The sequence below is a fragment of the Henckelia pumila genome, chromosome 4, assembly GCF_033568475.1.
Source record: "Henckelia pumila isolate YLH828 chromosome 4, ASM3356847v2, whole genome shotgun sequence".
In the NCBI taxonomy this organism is placed as follows: Eukaryota; Viridiplantae; Streptophyta; class Magnoliopsida; order Lamiales; family Gesneriaceae; genus Henckelia; species Henckelia pumila.
In genome coordinates, this window is record NC_133123.1 from 71,470,554 (window position 1) to 71,492,497 (window position 21,944).

The window sequence follows — 21,944 nt, forward strand, 5'->3', positions numbered from 1 at the left end:
TTTCTTCCTGCAGAATCTCTTCCTTTCTTCTCTTGAATTCTTCTTGTATGATGTTCTTTTCTCATCCTTCTTAGGTTTGGTACAATCGGCTATGAAGTGTCCTTCTTTTCCACAATTGTAGCAAGCTCGATTTTCTTCAGCTGGTTCCTTTGGTTTGAAACTTGATCTGTTTGCTCTTTGGAAATTATTATGATTCTTCCTCATGAATCTTCCAACTTCTTAACAAATAGTGACATTGCATCACTACTGATTTGTTCTGCTGTTTTGGTTGCTGAGATTTCATCTGCTGCAGTGAGAGCTTTAGTAACTTGTGATGTTGATGTGTCTTCCTCAGTTCGAACTCCCAGCTCGAACTCATAAGCTTTGAGATCTGCAAATAGATCATGTAGTCCGATCTTATTGAGGTCTTTGGATTCTCTCATTGCTATTGTCTTCACATCTCATTCTCGTGGAAGAGCTCTCATGACTTTGAGTGCTACTTCATGGCTGCTGTAACTTTTTCCAAGTGCATTTAGCTCGATCATAATGCTGCTGAATCTTTCATCAAATTCATTCATTGTTTCTCGTGGTTTCATCTTTATGTTGTCAAAATTTTGAATGGCCACCATGAGTTTGTTTTCCTTTGTTTGATCGTTTCCTTCACATAGTTGAGTGAGCTTTTCCCATATTTTTTTGGCAGTAGTGCAGCTTTTGATCTTGCTAAACATGTTCTTGTCCAGAGTTTTGTATAGTATGTCTCTAGCTACATTGTCCAGATTGGCTTTCCGCTTATCTTCATAAGTCCATTCATATCAAGGATTTTCTATCATCTGTGGAACACCTTCAGTGATAGCAACTGCAGTGTTAACTTTCATAATCTTCATTGATCCATCTGTTACTATGAACCACATGTCATCATCCAGCGCTGATAGATGTGCCTGCATACGAATTTTTCAATCATCATAATCTTCTTTTGAGAACATATGAATTTTACTAAACGATTTCATAGCTAAAGATGTCATAGTTTAAGAGACGATTCAGGTGATAAGAAAGAACCTTTCTGATACCACTTGTTAGGATCAAAAAAATGTGTAGAGGGGGGGGGGGGGGAGGTGAATACACTATTTTTAATTTTATCGTTTCTTCGATCTGATTTGTGAAAATCAGACAGAAGTTTTGTTGCTTAAAACTTTGATCTGCTCGAAAGATCTGAAAAATAATAGGCGGAAGAAATCTTCCTCGCAGATTTGAATATATGTAAAGCTCAGGCAGATAGAGTAAAGTAAGTGCAATAAGTAAAGAGATAGAATTGTTTTTGGATGTTCGGAGATGAATTCTCCTACGTCACCCCTTTTTCTGTTTCCAAAAGGATTTCACTAGAAGACTTTGATTTATACAAGGCTTTGTACAAATACAATCCAATCAATCCTTTGAGAGGAACTCCTAACAATACTTTCTCTCGAAACAGATCAAACTTTCTGCTTTGAGTTACACAATGAAACTACAGAATGTGCTTCGGTGTTTTGATCTGGATAGCTATGAATGACTTTGATCTGGATCAATTTCGTATATTCTTTCTTTGAAGTTGATCGATCTTTGAAATATTTTCTAACTCAGAATATCGAGACTTTGATATGATGATGTGGGTATCTGAGTTATGCTGAGTGAGGGCTTTTTCAATTTGAATGAACTTCGATTGATAGCTTCTGTTTTTCACTCTTGTCTCGTGTTTGAAGTGTTCGAGTATTTATAATCTTCAAAAGTAGTCGGTGAGCCGCCAACAATTTCTGATGATGAGCCGCCAACAAACTCTGATAAAGAGCCGCCAACAAATCTTAATACATAGCTCACAAATCTTGACTTTGATAGAGGCAGATCAACGTTCAAAATATCATTAAATGATTTTGTTTTTTTATTCAGCAATCTCAGCAACGGTTACTTTGAAGTGAGACTTTGATCTGGTTGATAGCATGTTAGATCTGTCTTAGATCGATCTGTAAAATCCGTTGAGTCTTCATGATTCATCTGGGTATCGGACATTTGATCTGCCAGTTTACACTTCGATTGGTTTATCCGAATATCTTGCATTTGATATGGCATTATACTTGATCCGTTTGAAATCTCGAACATTTGATCTGATGAATCCGAATAGATTTAGTCCTTCAATAATTTTATTACTTGGTTTTGTTTTGACTTTGTTATCACCGAAACTTTTAGAGTTTGATCTCCAACAAAATCTAATTATCTCCTTTTGCTTATAATGTTTTCTTTGATGAAATTTTTATTGAATTTTAAATGTCATTAATTACAAACGTTTACATTTCATATTTTATTTCAATTTTTTTCCTATTTTGAAAGTAAATGCATATTCTTATTTATTTTGGTGTATCTAAATACTTGTGATATATTTCAGTGTTATCGACTTGTATTCATATACATAAAACTGATTTTAATAATAATTTTTAATCATTATATAGTTTCATTAAAAATAAATAAATTATTTATATATTTTGTTGATGGATCGAATCAATATAATATTTAACATTGCGACCAATAAACATATCTGCAATATTTTCGAACAATGTAAATGTAGCAGTTTCAGTGTTATCATTTATGATCATCTTTTTTCTATATTTATATTAATAGTTTAAGATAAAACATTTCAATAACTCATGCGAGCTTATAAATATAATGTTTAAATGTAATTTTACGTTGACACAATATGAATAGAATTTATCCATTTATTACAACTCGAAATTTTCATTGTTTTGTTGATTGATCTTGAGAAATTGTGTCATGGATTTGTCTTTTTTTAATCTCGTGTATGTACATCTTGAAGCAATATAATTTATTATATATTTTTTAATAAGTAATATACGTACATTAACCAAAATTAAATCCTGATTTTTTAATTTCTTATATATCTCATGTTCAATACATATTAAAACTTAAAAAAAAATTTACCTTCAAACTGATATTTGTAAGTAATAAAAATCCATAATCGATTTATTCATCTCCATATCTTGTAAAAAAATATTCATTCGTTAATTTTAAGATCATCTCATAAATAATTGTTATATTTTTTACCCCTTTTGAAGAGGAAATATATTTAAATTTTCATATTAATGTTTACAAATATGTTATAAATGTGCTATTGTTCTTTTTTTATATTTTGGATTAAAACTTAACTCAATTTGAATTGATTTATTTAAAATCGGTGAGTAATTCAAATTTATATTTCAATAACGGTTAAAAATCTGATATTTTTAATTGCAAGACCATCTCATAATTTTGTAAAATGGTTTTAGCTTTTATGTTACGGAAAATTAGTTAATTTTTTTTAATTTCAACATTTATATATATGATATATGTGTGCTGGTGTGTTTTTTTATTTATTATTTTATATTAAAACTTGATTCTACTTGAATTGATTTATTTCAACATCAGCGTATAATTTAATAAACATATATATATATATATATAATAACTTTTACAAATCTAATATTTGTATGTATTTAAATATGAACTCATGATATAATTCTTTACCTCAATAGGTTCTTACACAAATTAAAATATATAAGATATTCTTTTAAAAAAAAATATACGTTTATTCAGTCTACAAACAAATAAAAAACAAGAATTTGGTGTTTCAATCTTTTAAGAAATTGAATAGTATTTAATTTATATTTTTGTAATTTATTTTTAAAAAAATATTTGGGAAAAAAATATATTCACTTTATCTACAAAAAAATAAAAAAATTATTTTGGTATTTCAATCTTTTTGAAAACTGAATCCTTATCCAATATGCACACACTTTGTCAATTTTTAACTTATCATAATAATCGATTTTACATATGATATAAATATTGATCATTTTATCTACAAGAAAATGAAAAATAAAAGTATTTAGATATTTCAATCTTTTTGAAAACTGAATTCTTATCTAATTTGCATACACTTTTTCCATTTTGACCTTATCATAATAATATATTTTACATATAATATAAATATTGATTTACGTTTATGTCTTATAACAAAATTATTGTTTTTACTTTTATAACCCTATATATTTTTATATGATTTTACTTATAGTAGTGTGAATAAAAGGACAAAATTGTTATTTCACAATAGTAATTTTTATATGGTTTTGTCAATTTTGAACTTATCATAATAATCGATTTTGCATATGATATAAATATTGATCACTTTATCTACAAAATAATAATAATAAAATAAAAGTATTTAGGTATTTCAATATTTTTGAAAACTGAATTCTTATCTAATTTGACACATTTATATTCACTTTATCAACAAAAAAAAAATAAAAAAAATTATTATGGTATTTCAATCTTTTTGAAAACTGAATTCTTATTTAATATGCATACACTTTGTCAATTTTGAACTTATCATAATAATCGATTTTACATATGATATAAATATTGATCACTTTATCTACAATAAAATAGAAAATAAAAGTATTTAGGTATTTCAATCTTTTTAAAAACAGAATTCTTATCTAATTTGCACACACCATTTCAATTTTGACTTTATCATAATAATCTATTTACATATAATATAAATATTAATTTACGTTTATGTCCTATAACAAAAATATTGTTTTTACTTTTATAACCCTATATATTTTTATATGATTTTACTTAGTGTCAAGAAAAAGACAAAATTGTTATTTCACAAATAGTAAAGCTTTGACCTTTTATTCATGTTTTTATATATGTATGTATGTATGTATGTATATGTATGTATAGAATAGATATAGATAGATATATATTTTCATTATATAGTATTTTGTTGTTTTTAAATTTTATAAAATATATCAATTACTATATATTATTTTATAATTTTATTTAATATTACAGTATTTTGGTCGATCGGCCGGTTGAACCATTTCTTAAAAGTTCATCGAGTCGATTACAAGTCCGAAAACACCATTTGAAGGGGAAAAAAAAAAAAAAAAACAAAACAAAACCCAATGTCATGTCAAATTGTTGCAAAATATTTGCAATCAGCTTTAAGACGCGAAGCACAGAAATAAAAGTTAAAACACAGACTTCTATTTTAGTGGGATCAGCAACACCATGAATTTACAAGCACTCAAGTATCTGCCAACGACAAGTAGGTCGAATTGGAATCATCCCTAACAGAAATAGAAGGGGGCACAAAAGTTCAAGCCTACCAATATACCAAAGTAAACTAAAACAGAAGCAGAAGCAGCTGCGGTTAGCAAGAATCTGTTTTCACCAACAAACTACTCGAACAGAATCAAGGATCACACTGATTCCCAGATACTGAATCAATTATATGCATATCTTTCATATCTCAATGTCACATGGCACAACAGGACATTAATCTTCATGTTTCACTCACCGTCTTTGGGTCACATTCTCCCTGATCTTGATGTGTGATATTCTCTTTCAAGACATGAGCAGCAAAGATTAAGAGATCCACCATCTCAAATCCAGCTGCAGAAACAAAATCAACTTTTTCGATGCCAGGATCCGACCCACCACCATTTATCTCACTGCGTGATCCATCAGTTTCTGCGGACCAGCTGACGGGAAGAGAGCTGCCAAGGGCAATCTTCAATAGTCTTGATTCAGCAATAATTTTATCCAGAGAGTCATAGCAGTTCATGTGTTCAGCTTTATCTGCAGCTGAATCTTTAGCCTGGACGACAGAATGCAGGCATGGCAGCAAATTCAAGTAGAGGTCATACGATAGAAAAAGACAGTTGAAGCTCATAGTTACCATGCTAGAAATCGCTTATCATTTAGTCTGCCTGCTGGTTTATCTAAGAAGAGTGTAGGCTCAGGAGGGCCAAGAATTTTAACGCGGGAGAGAAACTTGAAGCAAATTTTCATTTGAATGACATAATTCAGTTTGTTTCATGCCAAAGGTATGAATTCCAAATTTACCAGTTTTGGTTCAAACCTCAGGAGGAGAGTTGTCTGGAATTCGAAATTAGTTGAAGTAGGTTATGACTGGTTGTGGCTATTTACTCAATACTTCATATTTAAACATTCGAACACACTTGTTCACTTTCCCATCTCGCAAAACAAAGTTAAAGGCCCACTTTCATCTTTGAGGTTTAAAAAAGACAAAACATTGCAAAATATCATCACCTTCAAAAGTGATAATCGAAGTCTCCGCACAGAAGAAAGCAGATGCTCCATACTTTCCAAGCTCTCCTTAAATGTTGCATTTTCAATTTTCATCCTGCACATTAAGCAGGCTAAGAACATGACAAGGACAATATCATACTACTACATTTTTTTTCTTACCCCATAGAGTCATGAGCAAATGGCAAGGCCTATAACAAATCACAATCACAGATGCAAAAACCCAGTTTCAGTGAAACAAATGTTTTTTAACATTCCAACTCATTGACAAACATTTCTGAGAAGTGATGTACTGAAAATAAAAGAAAAGGATAACATGGAGTCATTGACAAATTTTTACATGCCTCGCAAAATCCATTTGAAAATTGGGCTTTTCATAATTCAGGCATGCTTCAGCATAGTTTCCTTCTGAAGCTCCAACCCAGCGGCTGAGATAATTTCTCTTCAGGAAATTTTTAAATTTCCCATCTTTCTCCAGCCTTTGTTCACCAGTCTCACTCAAATGCTTTCCTTGGATAATATCCTGACTGCTCTTTCTGCGGGAAATTTCCCAAGGTTAGTACAAATAAGAAATAACAACAATGGTCGGAAAAACAAGGGAAGAGAGTACAGGACAATAAAGACAGATCAACAAGTAAAGCACAGATAGTTGAGAAATACAAATCAGCATTAACAACAAATAGTTTGGAGGAAAGGGGGAAGCAAGCCTTTCAACCATTCAAGATAATGCAGTCTCCACTGCATCATGCCAAGCCTTTAAGGCAAACAACCCATTTTCAGTGAAACCAATATTTTTAACATTCCAACTCAAGGACACAATACAATCATCACATTTATCGGATAGTTCATGAGAAGTCAAAAAGCATTTAAAATTTCTATATAAGTCCAAGAATTCCGTCGGTCACATCGCCAAGGGTAGTAAACCAAAACATTTAGATAAAATGTAGAAAAGGTAAAACTGGAAGTGCCAGGTTTGAGTAAGAAATAACTACATGCAAAGCCAATTAATAATATGATAGAAAGCTCTGCACAGAATTGATGGCTCCAAAATGCATTGCATCAAGGCCACTGTTCAATCAAAGCTTGTCAAGGACACTTAGAACACAAAACTCGTAGTTCTTCAGTTCAGTAAGCGCAAACAAGACTTAAGCAAAATCAGACACAGACGAGGAGATGATATAATCAATAAAGAAATTTTATATGGTGAATAAGGAGAACCAAGAGATGACAATGAAAAAACTGGGAAGAAATTGCAACATCCTTCATCCCATCTTACATGTATCCTTCAGATAAGCTAATCAGCACCACACAAGGATATCTTCATAACGAAACAAAAAAGATAACATACTCTTGCAGTACATATTTTTCCTGCTTCAACTGTGCCAACTCCATCAAAGCTTTTACCTTTTCATTTGTAACCTAAAGTAACAAAAGATAATCATCCTACACATATAACAGGCAGAATATTATCTGGAAAGACCATTTTACAAGATGCTAAAAAAATTGTAGTTACAAGCTAAGCAGATGCTAAATGCCTAAATCTAAAGAGAGAGAAGAAGATAACCTGTAATAAATTTCTCTGAAGCTCTTCTATCCTTTTTTGTAGAGCTGCATTCACGTTTCTCTCCAGTAGGTGTCTTTCGTCTTGCTGTGATAAAAGTAACAATGCTTCAACCTGAATAACAAGAAAACATATCAACAGATGTATGACTTAGAAATTAAAATGTAAAAATAAAGGAAGAGATTTTCTAGCAACCTTCTCTTGCAAAGCCTGAGCAAGGGCCTTGGAGGTATCATCGGTCCCAGAAGCATTTGGAATTTGCAGGTTGGGATGAATACTCTGAAAACGTGGAGAAAAGAAAGTTTGAATGATGTTTCTTGACAAAATAAGCCATTTCTTTCATTGAATGCAAAAACAATAGAAGCAGAAATTTGACTGAGTGTCAGGCTACTGGTTACTTGGACACAAGAATTTAGATCAAAAACACTTTGAATTAATATTGATTGAACAAACTCGAACAACAAATTCTTTCCCATAGATAAAACTCTGTATTACAAGCTGCAACCCTAGCTAAATGCTAGTGTCCCTAGCCTAAGCTAGTCTTGATACTGAGAACACAAAATAACCGAATAATAATCCCCTAATTCTAGCCAACTCCCTTCTTTATATGATTCTGCTTTCCCCTTCCTCAAGTCACTTTTTCTAGAACCATCGTATGGGTTACGGCACAGGAAGTAGCTGCAGTGAAGCGATTTTACAAAAAAAGTCGACAAATCTGAGATAACTACAGAGTGGGTTGAAGAGTATCCTCTTTATTTCCTCTATTTTGGTAATGAATTTTTTGAACTTTGTTTTGAGACAGTTGTCTTCGATGTCAGGTGGAAGGAATGGCAGCCCTACACTGGGTTTCACTTCTGGCAAGAAGGACGTTCAACCTGAAGCAAATCAACTTCTTAGCTTCAACTCCAGCCTTGAGGACAAGGCTGGTTTTGAGAAGGTGGTATTGTTAGGAGCCCAAGCATCAAGTATTGTAATGGGTCTAGATAATTTGGGCCTAAGTGAGTGTTTAGCCCATACGATGGTTCTAGAAATAGCGACTTGAGGAAGGGGAAAGCAGAATCATATAAAGAAGGGAGTTGGCTAGAATTAGGGGATTATTATTCGGTTATTTTGTGTTCTCAGTATCAAGACTAGCTTAGGCTAGGGACACTAGCATTTAGCTAGGGTTGCAGCTTGTAATACAGAGTTTTATCTCTGGGAAAGAATTTGTAGTTCGAGTTTGTTCAATCAATATTAATTCAAAGTATTTTTGATCTAAATTCTTGTAGCCAAGTAATCAGTAGCCTAACAATGAGAGACCCTTCATCAAAGTAGAGAAAAAGAAGAAAAATTGCAGGAGATAATTTGCGCGATGACAAGACCTGAGGCAACAATTGGCAATACAGTCGGAACAAACCTTAGTACTAGATATTCGATCGGAGTCAGTATTGATATGAACATCTCTGCATTCACTCCCACTTAATTCCACATCTTGTAGAGGAGAAGATTTCAGATTTTGTTCACCACGAAGCTCAATCTCCCTCACCTTCTCAACCACCATATCACTAATTGATTTTTGCTCTGTACGCCACTCATCTAGTAAGTTCGTAATACAAATTTTGAACTGTGAATATAAATAAATTAATGCTGACATCTGCTTCCTCATCTTCTCTTCAGAAAGACTCTGTGCATCAATTGTTTGCAATTAGTACCAAACTAATGCAACCCTGGAATCATGTTTCATATATCTAGAATAAAAGATACTAACTTTACTTTTCTGCAATTCTTTAACTTTCTTCTTTAAATGGGACTCGATTTCCAGTCCCTGATCAGAATTGACAGAAGGATGGTCAACAAAGACAGCAGCATTATGCACAACAAAAATGAAAGAGAACAAAAAACAAAAAGGCATACCACACGAAGCTTGTTTTGTAGATTATCCACACCTTTCTTCAAAATGCCAATTTCTGATTCCAGGGAGCTCTGTCTGAAGAAAAGTTAATCAAGTTGCTGACAGTAATCAAAGGAAGTTTTTTTCGAATTCTTATATGCTGAACTACGAACCAAAGGAAGTTTCATCGCCAAGTAAAAAACTGAACGTGGCAATATATAAACAAGATGCTAATATTTTATGTCAAAACAGTAACATTTTGTGCATATTAGAAACCCGTAGTCAAACACATCGATAAAAAAAGTATCAAAATACAAGCATCGAAATGACACAAATAATGCCAAGAAAGAAGGGGGAGGACAGCACACCATAGTACACAACAAGCAGAATCTATATAAAAACAACAGTATCTCCAATCAGGTAAGAGCATAAATTAAGTAAAATTAGCATTGGGATTCAGACATTGCGCAAATCAATTTTCGAATACTCGAGTAAAACATCCTCCCACTTACAATGTAACTAGAGGTTGAAGTTTCCTCGTCATTTTCAAACCTCCACATTTCAGCTGAATCGTTTAAAAGGCAGCCACATTTATCTTCCAAGCTCGTATCAACTACATTTTCAAGGTAATCCTGTCTGATACTGTAAAATTTATCAATGACCTGCAATAAAAAAATGATCCTTAACATGAAGAACAGGCAAATTACATGTACAAACAAGAATGTGATTTTATTTTCAGCAATACTTAGCAAGTGGCAGGACCATAATACCATGTGTTATCGTGCACACATGTTGCTCATGCATAACCTAGTACATAAATATAAGAGAATTAATGACAAAATATACTTAACTAAAAGAAGTTCAAGCGAAGAACTTCAGAAATTTGACCTGACTTATTTTAACTTTAATCAGCAATATAGTTAAAATATTATCAAAACTATCTCATCATGGAATATACCAAAATAAAAATCACATAAATAGTAATTTAGAAGCAATAGAAAACTACACAAAAAAGTGGTAATTTGAGTGTATTGTTAGCTACCAAATAAAAAATATAGCAACAAAAAGTTTGGTAAATAAAAGAATTGGTAATAAGATTAAAGAAATGCTAAAAAAAAGGATTAAAGAAGGGAAAAGATAATCAGTTGAAACAACCCATTTTTCTCGAAAAATAAAACCCCTCTAATTTGAAAGATTTTTTTACTTTATCTTTGCCCATCATAGGAGGGGGGAAATATTTCTAATAGGGAAGGGCATGATTCAGAACTTGGACCAATACCTTTTGGAAAATCTCATGTTGAGCTTTTTGCTTTTCTACATCAATTTGGAGGGTGGTGACTAGTTTCTTTTCTTCAAGAAGTTCGGTGGTAAGTTCTTCAATCCTGTATTGTCAGAAGGACATAGATTGAATCTACGGCACCAGCAAGAACATATTTTTGTTGCATGTTAAATTAGACAGATAGCAATATACCAGAGTACAAAGTTAAAAAAATTACAAGCAGGAAAGTTATGCGTGGATTTTTAGTTCTGCTACACAGTTTAGAATGACATCGTACAGAGATAATTCCTTAAAATACCTTTTCTGAGATTTGGTCAGCTCATGTGGCATGAGCTCCTCTCTCTCTTTAGCTTTCTCAGCCTGTTAACAGCAAGAAATTGACACCATTTAGGCACTCAAATAAGTTTCAGCCAAACAAGTGTAAAAGAAGAAGAATCACCAATTTCGCCATATAATTTGCTATCAGAGGTGGTTACATTGCACCTCACATCCCACGATTTAAATGTTGAACCAAGGGTGACAGAAAAAAATGAAGCACAGAAAATGGACGAGAGGAGTAGAAGGCGGGGGTGGGAAGAGAAGGAAAATGTAAAGAGAAATTAACCTCCATAATAGCATTATCTCGCTCAGCAAAAGCAGAAGCAACACAAGCTTGGAAAAATTTAAGCTGTTTCTCTGCTTCAATATTCTGATGAAAAGGACAAAAAAGAAAAAAAAATCTCTTGAGTGAAAAACAGACATCTAATCGAGGCTTAATCCTAGACTTTAAGCAATTTTTGTCAGTTTCATCAGCAATCATACTTGGCAGGACAAGAAATACATCAAAGAGGCAGTACTGATTACCACAGAGACAGAGAGAGAGAGAGAGAGAGAGAGAGAGAGAGAGAGAGAGAGAGAGAGAGAGAGAGAGAGAGAGAGACCTTTAAGACTTCGGCGCTGTGTAAATCTGCCAATTGGCTCTGAGAACACCATGCAGGTCAGATTGGAATTCAATAAAAGATAAACTACTGATCATGCGAGTGACACTAGATAAATTGCAGCTGATCTCACTTTAATGCGATAAGCCTCTGATATCTCCTCTTGTAGATTCTGATTTTCTCTTGCGCAAACAGCCAACTTTGCTTTCAAGTTTTCAATCTCCTGCTCCAACCCCGCCGTCCTAATGTGAGACAGTTACAGATTCTATCATTTATAATTTAAAAAACAGAATAATACATTATCCAGTTTTCGCATCCAAGTGGCTAAAACAAATGTACTGATGAGAGAGGACTAGTCATAGGATATCAGCCTCAAGATCTCTACCTGTAACCAGGTTCAGCTTGCTGCATACACAACTGTTCAACATCTTTATGAAGCTCGTCGCGTTCTGCCAGAAGGATAAATTACATTTCAGATCAGTGACAATAACATAAAATACTTAAAACTTAAAGCCACAATAAAGAAAATGCCAAGAATAAAATACGCCTCAGCAATATCACTACCTAGTATTCTTAACATTTACCCAAAACAAGAGTCAAATGAATCATGCACTACCTAGTATTCTTAATAGATTAGTACAATGTAGAAATTCATATTTGAGAAAGAATACCAATAGACAAATCCTCCAACATGAGTCGATGGTTGACATTTGTTTTTGAGAAAGAAACCATCTTTAAATTTCCTCTGGTTCAATTACAACAAAATCTACTTCGTGAACTCATATTGAATCGCAAGAAAAAATTATTTATTACAGTTTAGAGTGTATAACATATCACAAGATTTGTCCTCACAATAACTCAACGAAGTCAATTTCCAGAAAGTATCAGACACATAATCAGTCACGCCTGGAAATTTAAAAACTACTTCAGCAGGCATTCCGAGAAAACAAATAACATCAAAGCAGATAAAAAGTAAGTCCTCGATCTGAAGAACCATACAATTATGCAACATACCCTTCTCCAACTGTTCAATGAGAGCAATCAACGATTCGTTGCTGGTCGAATTTGGATCCATAGCTGAAATGCGAAAACAAACGACATCGCATATCTATATATATCTATATATATATATATATATAATATAAATATTGAATACCACTTCGAAAAGAAAATATTCATAGTTCAGCACAGAAGAATTCGGATATAATTCAAACCAAATAAAAAAAAAACAAAGTTCGAAACTTCAAATTGGGGAAGAACATTAAAGATTAAACTTCTAATCGCAGCCTGTATAACAATTATAGGAAAGGAACCTTCTTTTTTTTTTTTTTTACTATTTTTATAAAAATCCAAAATTGAAGCGAATGTTCAGATTGCCCCGCAGTTGAAACAAACGGCTTGCAAAAATACGAGTGATAATCGAACAAGAAATCCATGCACGCAGTCACCTCCATCATCAGAGATTATCATGGAATGCATGATTAACAGGGAACGCACATGAAATCTATGAATTTTAGGGTTCAGAAGAATTACCAGAAAATCCACAAGAATCTAGAACATGGGATTGCTATAAATCCCCAATCGCTATCGCCTTTGTTTCCCCCGAATTTTGGATGCCTTGTGATAGTGCAATGTGTGCTTACATGTTTATTATTATCTTCATATAAATTGAAAATAAGAAATGTTAACTCTCGAGTATTATAAATTTTGATTATTATAAAATTTGAGTCGCACTTGAGACAACGAGACGATACGATGCAAAGTGGTTGAATCGTATCATATTTAGAGGGTGTTAAGCTTATTAAGGGAGTGTTTGCAATAGATTGTCATTTTGTAGAATTGATTAATTTATAGATTATAAAAAAATTAAGAAAAATCAAAAGTTGGTAGTGTTTGGAAACAAATGTGAAAATCTAAAAATCAAAGTTTGGTAGTGTTTGATAAATAAGTGATTAGAATGATTTTAACAATGACCTTCTTATTAGAATCACTTTTGTAGAATCATAATCACCACATGACTAGCTTTTGAATTTCAATTAAGTTAAGTATAAACTAACACATAATCTAGGTTTAAGAAACACACAGAAATGATTTTTTTAAGCCAAAAGCTAACAATCACTTTTTTTTTAGTGATTGCAAACACTCCCTAAAAACAACTTATAAGAGTTTATAAGCTGTTTTAGGAGCTTATAAGCTGTCGGGTCTTATTTTAAAAATAAGATCTTAAAGTGTTTGTGTGAACTTATTTTAAACAACTTAAATATTTTGATGTGTTTGATATTATAAGATCTTTTTATTGTCAAAATTACCAAAAAGGTATAATATTACGAAAGTAATGTAAAATAGTAATATATATACAAAAATATTTTAAAATTTATTATAAATGTTAAACATATATTAAAAACATTAAATTAATTTTAATTTTAATTTTAATTTTTTTGATAAATTATGTACAAAAAATGGGCAAAGGACAGGGTGAGAATTTAATAAAATATATAAGGATAATATGGAAAAGTAAAATATCAAAATAAGATCTTTTCTAAAAAAGTAAGGGTCACCTTACTTTTTTAAAAACAGCTTATAAGCTGTCAAACAGCTTATTTTGACAGCTTATAAGCTGTTTGACAAAAAATTTGCCAAACAGATTTAAAGAGCTTATAAGCTCTTAAACAGCTTATAAGCTGTTTTCAAGAGCTTATAAGCTCACCCAAACACTCTCTTATTGTTTACTTGTATTATATTTTATCAGCACAAATATATGTGTTTCTTTGTTTTTCATACAGGTAAAAATAATGTGAAAAACAAAATTTACCAACAATACTTATTATTTTATCATGCAGGTATATATATTAGTAAAAAAAAACCAAGAAAATGTTAGTAAATGTAGAAACTGAATTATTTGTTTGGAACAATAGTAAAAGGAAAACAAATCTACACAAGTAAAAGCTATAAAACGGAGGATGTATGCGATCTTATCCGTCCAAATCATGTTGGAAAAGCTACTTTTATGCCTCAAGGTAACATGTACTGGTCCTCCAACCAAGATGGTGCACATATATCAAGATTATGGATTTTTTAAAACTTTGTACATTTGTTTGTATTATAATTAATATTAAAAGAAATGAATACATTTATATGTATGTATGGTACAAGAAATGAGTGCACATGTGAATTCAGAGAAAATAATTTATGAAAGAGTATAATTAAATCAAATTACTTAAATTCCCAGTTATTTGCATGATTTCGATTTTTTTTTTTTAAAGTAAAAATACTCGCATCTCAGTTTATACTCTCGTATTAAAAATCATGCAGTGTGTGTATAATATTGGAAACATATATATTCCATATTTAAATATCAATGTGGTGTAGCCTCCTGGAACAATCAAAATTAATGTTGATGCTGCGGTTCATCCCAATTCTTAGTGTATTGGAGTGAAAGTGGTTGTTTGGAGTTCATTCATCCTTTGCGCTCGGACGCTTCGAATCGGGTTGTCCAATATTGAAGATGTACAGCAAACCAAGTAACTCATAGTCATGCTTCTCTTTGGTTTTGGTTTTGCTCATGAGACGATGCTCGAGTTGAAAAATTTCACCTTACTTGAACAGACACTGTCTTAATAGTAACATCTAGAAGTGAAAATTTATCAATATATATGAAATCCACTTAAATTTATAAATCTCTACTTCTAGATGTTCATTGGGGCATGCATGAACATGTAAGATCTAATTTACCTCTCGAGTTCAAAGAGTTTTGTCCTTGATTTGTTTTTACTAACTCTGTTGATTGATAATGGAATGATATTTTTATTAAAAACAAAAATGTTCATCAAAGAACTTCAAGTCCAAATAATCCATAAAATTTCAAATATAATAAATTTAAACAATGAATAACAATTATAATAAAATAAAGATAAAAACAAAAACCACAAACAAAGAGACGAATGTTATTGTTTCCCTCCCCTGGTATCCTTGTAACATCTTTCCACATTTGTTCCAATAAATTAACGAAAAGCACTTAACAGCACTAACCTCCTCTTCAAATTTCTTGATCTAGTTACATCAGCTTCAGGAATACAAGCACCAAGACATCTACAATTAACTAGCCAAGCTAAATCTGCAAGTCATGCCAACTACACTAGGTCATGATCGTCGTACAAATGTTAATCCCAACTATCTAAGTCGACTACATAAATATTCTGTTAAACGGTCCGTACTGTATGTACAGTCACAAAGAAAGTCTATCGAAGAATACAAAGTTAGCATCAGTTCAACAGAAGTTCACTTCATAACATTGTGCCAAATGCCATCATGCCTGAATCATCTGTACATTCTGCAAAGAACAAAATCATACAGAAAACATGAAAATTATCTCCCTGAAGTGGTATCAAATCGATACTGACTAAAAAATTACCATCACAGGTGCTAATAGTTTACATATCAGTGTGAAATAGCATCTGACTTCAGGAATTTGAAATTTATGGTGTTTTTATTAGATAAGTGGCAACGCTCAAGTTGTCATTATCTGTAGGTTTACTTAAAGAGGAAACAAATAATTCCATTTTACTCTCTTTTGAATTGAAACAATTGTTCAATTAGGAAGCAACCAGCGGATCTATTTTTTTCGCAACAGGGCACCATTTTCAATTCAGTTGTAATCTACAAAGGGTAAAGATGTTATCACCGAACTTTCCAGGTGATATTATAGTTTTATATAGGAAATAGGGCCTTTTATGGCAGCAGAAAGATCGTAATTACCATTCCAGACGTGCTGCTTCCTTTAAGCGTCTTCAGTGCTGCATCTGCAAAAGCCTGAGCCGCCTCAGCATCAGCTTCTGCTGCATCAGCCTCTCGTGCTGCTGCTTCTGCTTCAGCCATTGCAGCTTCTGCTTCAGCAACTGCTTGAGCTGCGGCTGCAGAAGCTTCTTGTGGAGTCATGTTACTCATATCGACCAACTCTAAATCAATCTGAGATTTAGAGAAATGACTAATATCATCACGGTCAATTTTCTGCGAAATTTTCTGTCTTCCTTCTGGAGCAGGAGCGGCAGAATTTATTCTTTCAGATAATGTGGAAATTGCAGCAATCCTATACTTGCGCTTCATCTACATGAGACAATGACTTCCAAATTTAAGCCATGTAAATGGGACTCTCAAGCATGCCAACAAAACTAGCTAACAAATTCTCAATTCAACGCAACTATCAGACATGCCATGGTAAAAAAGTCAAGAGTTGGCTGACACCTTAATAAGTTTTCCATTTGCAGCCAAATGCTTCAACTTTGCTGACAATATCCTCTTAAAGTTTGGAGGAGCCCAGTATTGGTCCTGTATTGAACTGTAAGATTAGAATATTGCTAATTGTAACTGCGTCACTAACTAGAAAAATAAAAGTCAGCATATGTATAAATAACACAAAATATATTGCTTTCCAAGTTCATAGCACATTCCGCAGGAGAATGTAACAGAATGCATTGCCCGAATTATTGAGAGCAAATGGTTCCACCTTTTGACAGGAGATACTTGACGTCAAATTAGGGTGTGTTTGAAGTTATAGATAATTAATCTACCTATAAATTATCTTATCTATCTCACGTTTTTTTGTCATATTATTTATCCATTTTTCAATTATTTATCTCACATCAATCAAATCATAAATTATTTATCTTACATCAATCAAATCATTGAATTAAAATTACTATATTACCCTTTATAAATAATATTATTCATATTTTTATTAATTATTAAAAGGATAAAATAGTAATTTACTATTTTCATATAATATATAATCAATCAAATCAAACAAACTATAATCTATCAATCAAATCAAATATTATATTAACTATCATTTCTTATTTATTTTTTATTACAATATATTAGTTATCTCTATATTATTTATCTTATCTTCAACTTCAAACGGACCTTTATAGGATTATTAAATAGAATTGATTGTCAGTATTTACGTGATTCTTGTAAATATGTATAATTGTTTTCTTCAAAAGATCCTGGTATAGTTCCCCTCGCCTTTATTGTCTTTTTTTTCCTTTCTAATAAATAGGTATGAATCTTCCATAAGGCACCTTAATTCATAAAAAAAATTTAAAAAAGAGAAGAATGTAACAAAACATAATAATTAAACTGTGATTACTAGCAAAAAACTATGCAGCAATGGAAAACTCAATAAAACTTTGGATTGAGATATAATAATCTCTTGGACAAATACTAGAGAATACTGCAGGAGAGACCCAAATATGCAGTTATATATACAGACTTGCCCCTTGATTCTCATTCACAATGAAATATCAAAGTTTACAGGGCAGATCACCTTTCATCAACTATTGAGGATTACAGAATCACCCTAATTCAAAAATCTGATAAATCCCAACTCATTCAAGGAATGCACTGTGAATAGCAAGTCACCAGCACAATCAACAAAATTTTCCTTCAAAAAGAAAGGGATTCACTATGATTTGAAAAGAAAAGGAAGATCGAGAAACTTGTATTGATTGGTTTCTGACAAAAGAGGCGATTGTTCTCAGCAAGCATTCATTATTTAAAACTAGACTTCTCTCATCGACATATCTGCCAATAAGATAAAATATCACAATTCACAGCTGTGTTTCTTTCAGTTAAGGAAGACCATAAATCCAATTGTAATGGTCCAGTCCAAGATAAAGAAGAATGCAAGCCTGGTTTAGATAGTCCAGCCCAAATGATGAAGCCCATGAAAAAGAAGTCCGTCTACAGAATTATCGAGAAACAGGGTAACATTGGAGGAGAATCTAATTTGTTAAGGTTTGTTCTATTTGTTACACAAGTGTCAATATATCATTGGCCGTATAGTGCTATAAATGTGTGCCAGATTAATGTAAATGTTCATTGAGAATTTGAGAAATATATGAAAGTTAATCTTCTCGATCAACTTATTCTTGGTTTCTAATCCTTTCCATTCTCATGTCATCCCTGTTCCCATTCACTAACATATGCAACTCTGATGAAACCTTCAAAAGGTAATACAATGACGAGAACGTGAATAAAAGAAGACAAGCCTATTTTGAACATGGCAACTGCACAATTTTTTTTGTTGCAGAGAAAATTATTAACTGTACAAATTAATTCTTTCAAATTATACTTGATAGCTTCAACAAACAGAAAAGAAGTTGCTCTTACATAATTTTTGTTATTTCTTATTATAGTTCCTCTTGCATAATTTGTTAACAAAAGATACCGTTTCCATAAGAAAATATGGTTTATCAAGTCATGTCTGCAATGCAAATTAAATTATTGTCAGAGTAGCAGTTCCACTGAGTATATGTTAAATATAGTGTATCTGAGCATATACCAAAAATAAAGTTTCATAGATTCTAAATCATTTAGAGTACATGGACAAAAAATTATCCAGGTCATGTATGGACTCGAATAGAAATGCCACCTCTATGTATGATGCTATGGTTGCCTTGTTCGAACCACCAGGCTCCCTCAGGTTATTTATTGCCTCCATAATGAGATTGTCCAGTCTTGAATAGAGTGAATGCAAACATTCTATGTTAGTGATCACCAGCAGTCCAAACAAAACAAGCATAGCAACCACTGAACAACCACTCAGTATCTTTATGTGGATATTAACACGATTATAGAACTAAAGTTTCAAAATGGACTATGCTCTTTGAAAAAAATTAAAACCCATGCACATCAAAATTAACTCAACCATTTATGGGTGTGAGGATCTTGTGCTACGCTCTTGCAGTAAGGGAGGGGTAAGTCACCAAAAGCATATAGCTTGCAAATGTATCAGGTAGCTCATTGGAAATTAACAAACATGATAACTCACATCTCACAACCTCAAATTGAAGACGTAAACATTCCCATTCCCAATAATTTCTATCCCCAAAAATTTGGGCATTCAACAGGAAACAAAACTAATTTTGTGTATGTGTTGGAGGTGGTGTCTATGAGGCATAACAAAGCACCACAAAAAATTGAATTCATGAAACCTGAAAAATATGGAGCTTCTAATAAATGTTTATATGAAAGTGAATAATGTCTTATAGTTTTCAGGTCGAATGGGTTTACAAATTTCCAAAAGTATGTCTAACCTCATGACACATCTCTTTGGACCATCATTTGGTGAAGAACCACCTGAAGTAGCTAGAGGCCGCCCACTGGGTAATTCCTCATCGCTCTGGCTTAAGCTTGAAAGAGCCGCAGAGCTGTCTCCGTGCTTAGGGGGATGCATCCTTTTCAGTGTTAGCCTGGTCCTTTCCCGAGAACCCCATCCATTCGTCATAACACTCAGGTTCCGCCACTTGTCCTGATCAGATCAGACAAAAAGTTGTGAAAACACAAGCAATTGCATTACTATAGCTCACAACCCAATGACAAGCAATTGCATTATTAGAACTCACAACCCAATGGGCATGATCAACGATTCTGATAACAATGGTACTAGAATAAAAATTCTACCTTGAGATCAACATTAGATCGCAGATACAAAACTCCGCTAAATTGCGGGTCTTTAAGAATCGTACGCCATTTTCCAGGCCCATGCTTAAGGACTCCAGCTTTAAGGGCAGCTTCTTCTTCTGGAGTCCACTTTTGTTTAGGTGCTCCCATTGACAATCAAGACCAAACAGATTCGTGCACTAGAGCAACTGCATAAAAAAAAGTAAACATCAGCTAAGGAAACAAAGTTTACAACCTTTCAATCAACTCATTAAATCTCAAACAGCATAAGATTGATACAGTACCCTGGAATGAAAATGCTGGAAGTGAAAAACCAAAAGATCATTGGAGCTGCCCCTATCCTAGCTTTTGAACAATAAGATTAAAAACCGGCAATATTTAAAATAAGAGAACAGTACAATGTGTATCCCTTTAAATTTCTATGAGGAAAAAAAAGAGCTGCAGAATGAAATTAGTTTATAGTTCCCCGAGCTGAATGCCAATTAAATTTACAAACTTTGGGGGGAAATAAAAGTATACGAATCAAAACCCAGTTCATGCAAGATGCAATAATGAAAATTAGGATCCATTAAAAAGCAAATACCGAACCCTAACCCTAATTTCCTAACCCTAATTTCAGGAACCCAATCCAAAGCATAAAATTGAGATTAAGGCGCCACATGAAACGGGGCATGAATTGTAGAGGGAGAATTGCCTGTGACGTAGAAATTGGAGTTTCGATTACGCATCAGAATTCCCAAAACACCAAACGGTTCTTGATCTTCTTTGACCGTACGCTTTGCTGTATTTGTTCGTCCGTTTATCTCACACGTGGAGTGTGTAGGTTGTGCCGATGTGGATCCAACGTATGACATCCACCAATAAAATTCGTACGTAATATTTTATTTATTTATTTATTAATAATTTAATTAGGACAGAGATTTGCGATATTTACAAAAATATTTATACCTCTCATAATTATATCAAACTTATATTTACTATGCTCGAGTTAGTGGAATACGTGAGTATTCTGTCAGAAGTTAAGAGACTGATTTTCCTCACTAACAACTTTTCGGAGGAGTACATACGCACAAAGTTTGCCTAGTGCGATTTATCTAGCTAACACAGTTTGTAAGCTACTGAGATAATTCGAATGTTTATCTCGTACACATTGAAAGATAGCAAGTGCAAATTCTCACATCATTAAAAAAATTTATATTTACACCTGCTAATTTTAAAAATTACATTTACTCTCGAACATTTATCTGTTGTATGAGATGACAATATTAAAGTGCATTATAATAGAAACATGTTTTTAATGTACTAGGAAGCAAAAGTCGTACTTCTCCTGTAGTTTATATAGCCTTTTGGCGGTTTCCATTTTGTATTCTTAGAACCATTCAATTGTATTCAATTGTATAACATCTAGCTTTTCCTCTTTATTGTATCTCAATAAAGATTACTGTTTTCTTCTTTCAATTCCGCAACTTTTATATGGTATCAGAGAAGTAAGATTCTACTCTGATTTGTGTTTTTAATGGCGAGGGGACAGCAAGCTCCCAACAATCAAGCTCCGCCGAATCTTGATCGGACGAGCACCTCTTGAAGACACTGGTAGTCCATCGTATTTGTAGAATGGGGATCATCCTGCAAATAAGTTTTCTCCAAGAGCTATATGATCTATGTTTTTGGGTTATCCACAAGGCTATAAGGCTTATAAGTTGTTAAATCTTGAAACAAATCAGGTCCGTGATGTGATAT

General features: G+C 32.8%; 3 protein-coding genes across 8 annotated transcripts; all 3 read right to left on the reverse strand.

The window, feature by feature from the left end:
• Positions 1-440: 440 nt before the first annotated feature.
• On the reverse strand, positions 441-923 carry LOC140861196 (uncharacterized). Its single transcript, XM_073264204.1, has 2 exons — positions 821-923; positions 441-772 (listed from the first exon to the last, which is right to left on the reverse strand). The coding sequence occupies exons 1-2, from the start codon at positions 921-923 to the stop codon at positions 441-443; spliced, it is 435 nt and encodes a 144-aa protein (XP_073120305.1).
• Positions 924-5,030: 4,107 nt separating this feature from the next.
• On the reverse strand, positions 5,031-13,428 carry LOC140860216 (uncharacterized). 3 transcript variants are annotated; one of them, XM_073263103.1, is made up of 18 exons: positions 13,278-13,428; positions 12,759-12,821; positions 12,130-12,193; positions 11,878-11,986; positions 11,748-11,786; positions 11,432-11,515; positions 11,126-11,187; positions 10,828-10,930; positions 10,061-10,210; positions 9,572-9,640; positions 9,426-9,482; positions 9,075-9,341; positions 7,874-7,957; positions 7,682-7,792; positions 7,466-7,536; positions 6,462-6,653; positions 6,121-6,214; positions 5,031-5,665 (listed from the first exon to the last, which is right to left on the reverse strand). In XM_073263103.1, the coding sequence occupies exons 2-18, from the start codon at positions 12,817-12,819 to the stop codon at positions 5,351-5,353; spliced, it is 1,932 nt and encodes a 643-aa protein (XP_073119204.1). In that variant the 5' UTR covers positions 12,820-12,821; positions 13,278-13,428; the 3' UTR covers positions 5,031-5,350. The 3 variants fall into 3 exon arrangements, with proteins under 3 accessions (XP_073119204.1, XP_073119206.1, XP_073119207.1); XM_073263105.1 differs by lacking the exon at positions 12,759-12,821 and having other exon boundaries at positions 13,278-13,350; XM_073263106.1 differs by lacking the exons at positions 11,432-11,515; positions 11,748-11,786; positions 11,878-11,986; ... (1 more) ...; positions 12,759-12,821; positions 13,278-13,428 and adding an exon at positions 11,267-11,402.
• Positions 13,429-15,623: 2,195 nt separating this feature from the next.
• On the reverse strand, positions 15,624-21,024 carry LOC140863188 (telomere repeat-binding factor 1-like). Of its 4 annotated transcripts, XM_073266410.1 has the most exons (8): positions 20,813-20,961; positions 20,489-20,545; positions 20,205-20,392; positions 19,838-20,052; positions 19,174-19,258; positions 16,986-17,069; positions 16,500-16,847; positions 15,624-16,074 (listed from the first exon to the last, which is right to left on the reverse strand). In XM_073266410.1, exons 3-8 carry the CDS (start codon positions 20,352-20,354, stop codon positions 16,051-16,053), a joined length of 906 nt encoding a protein of 301 aa, XP_073122511.1. In that variant the 5' UTR covers positions 20,355-20,392; positions 20,489-20,545; positions 20,813-20,961; the 3' UTR covers positions 15,624-16,050. The 4 variants fall into 4 exon arrangements, with proteins under 4 accessions (XP_073122511.1, XP_073122510.1, XP_073122509.1 ...); XM_073266409.1 differs by lacking the exon at positions 20,489-20,545 and having other exon boundaries at positions 20,899-21,024; XM_073266408.1 differs by having other exon boundaries at positions 20,489-20,965.
• Positions 21,025-21,944: the final 920 nt, after the last annotated feature.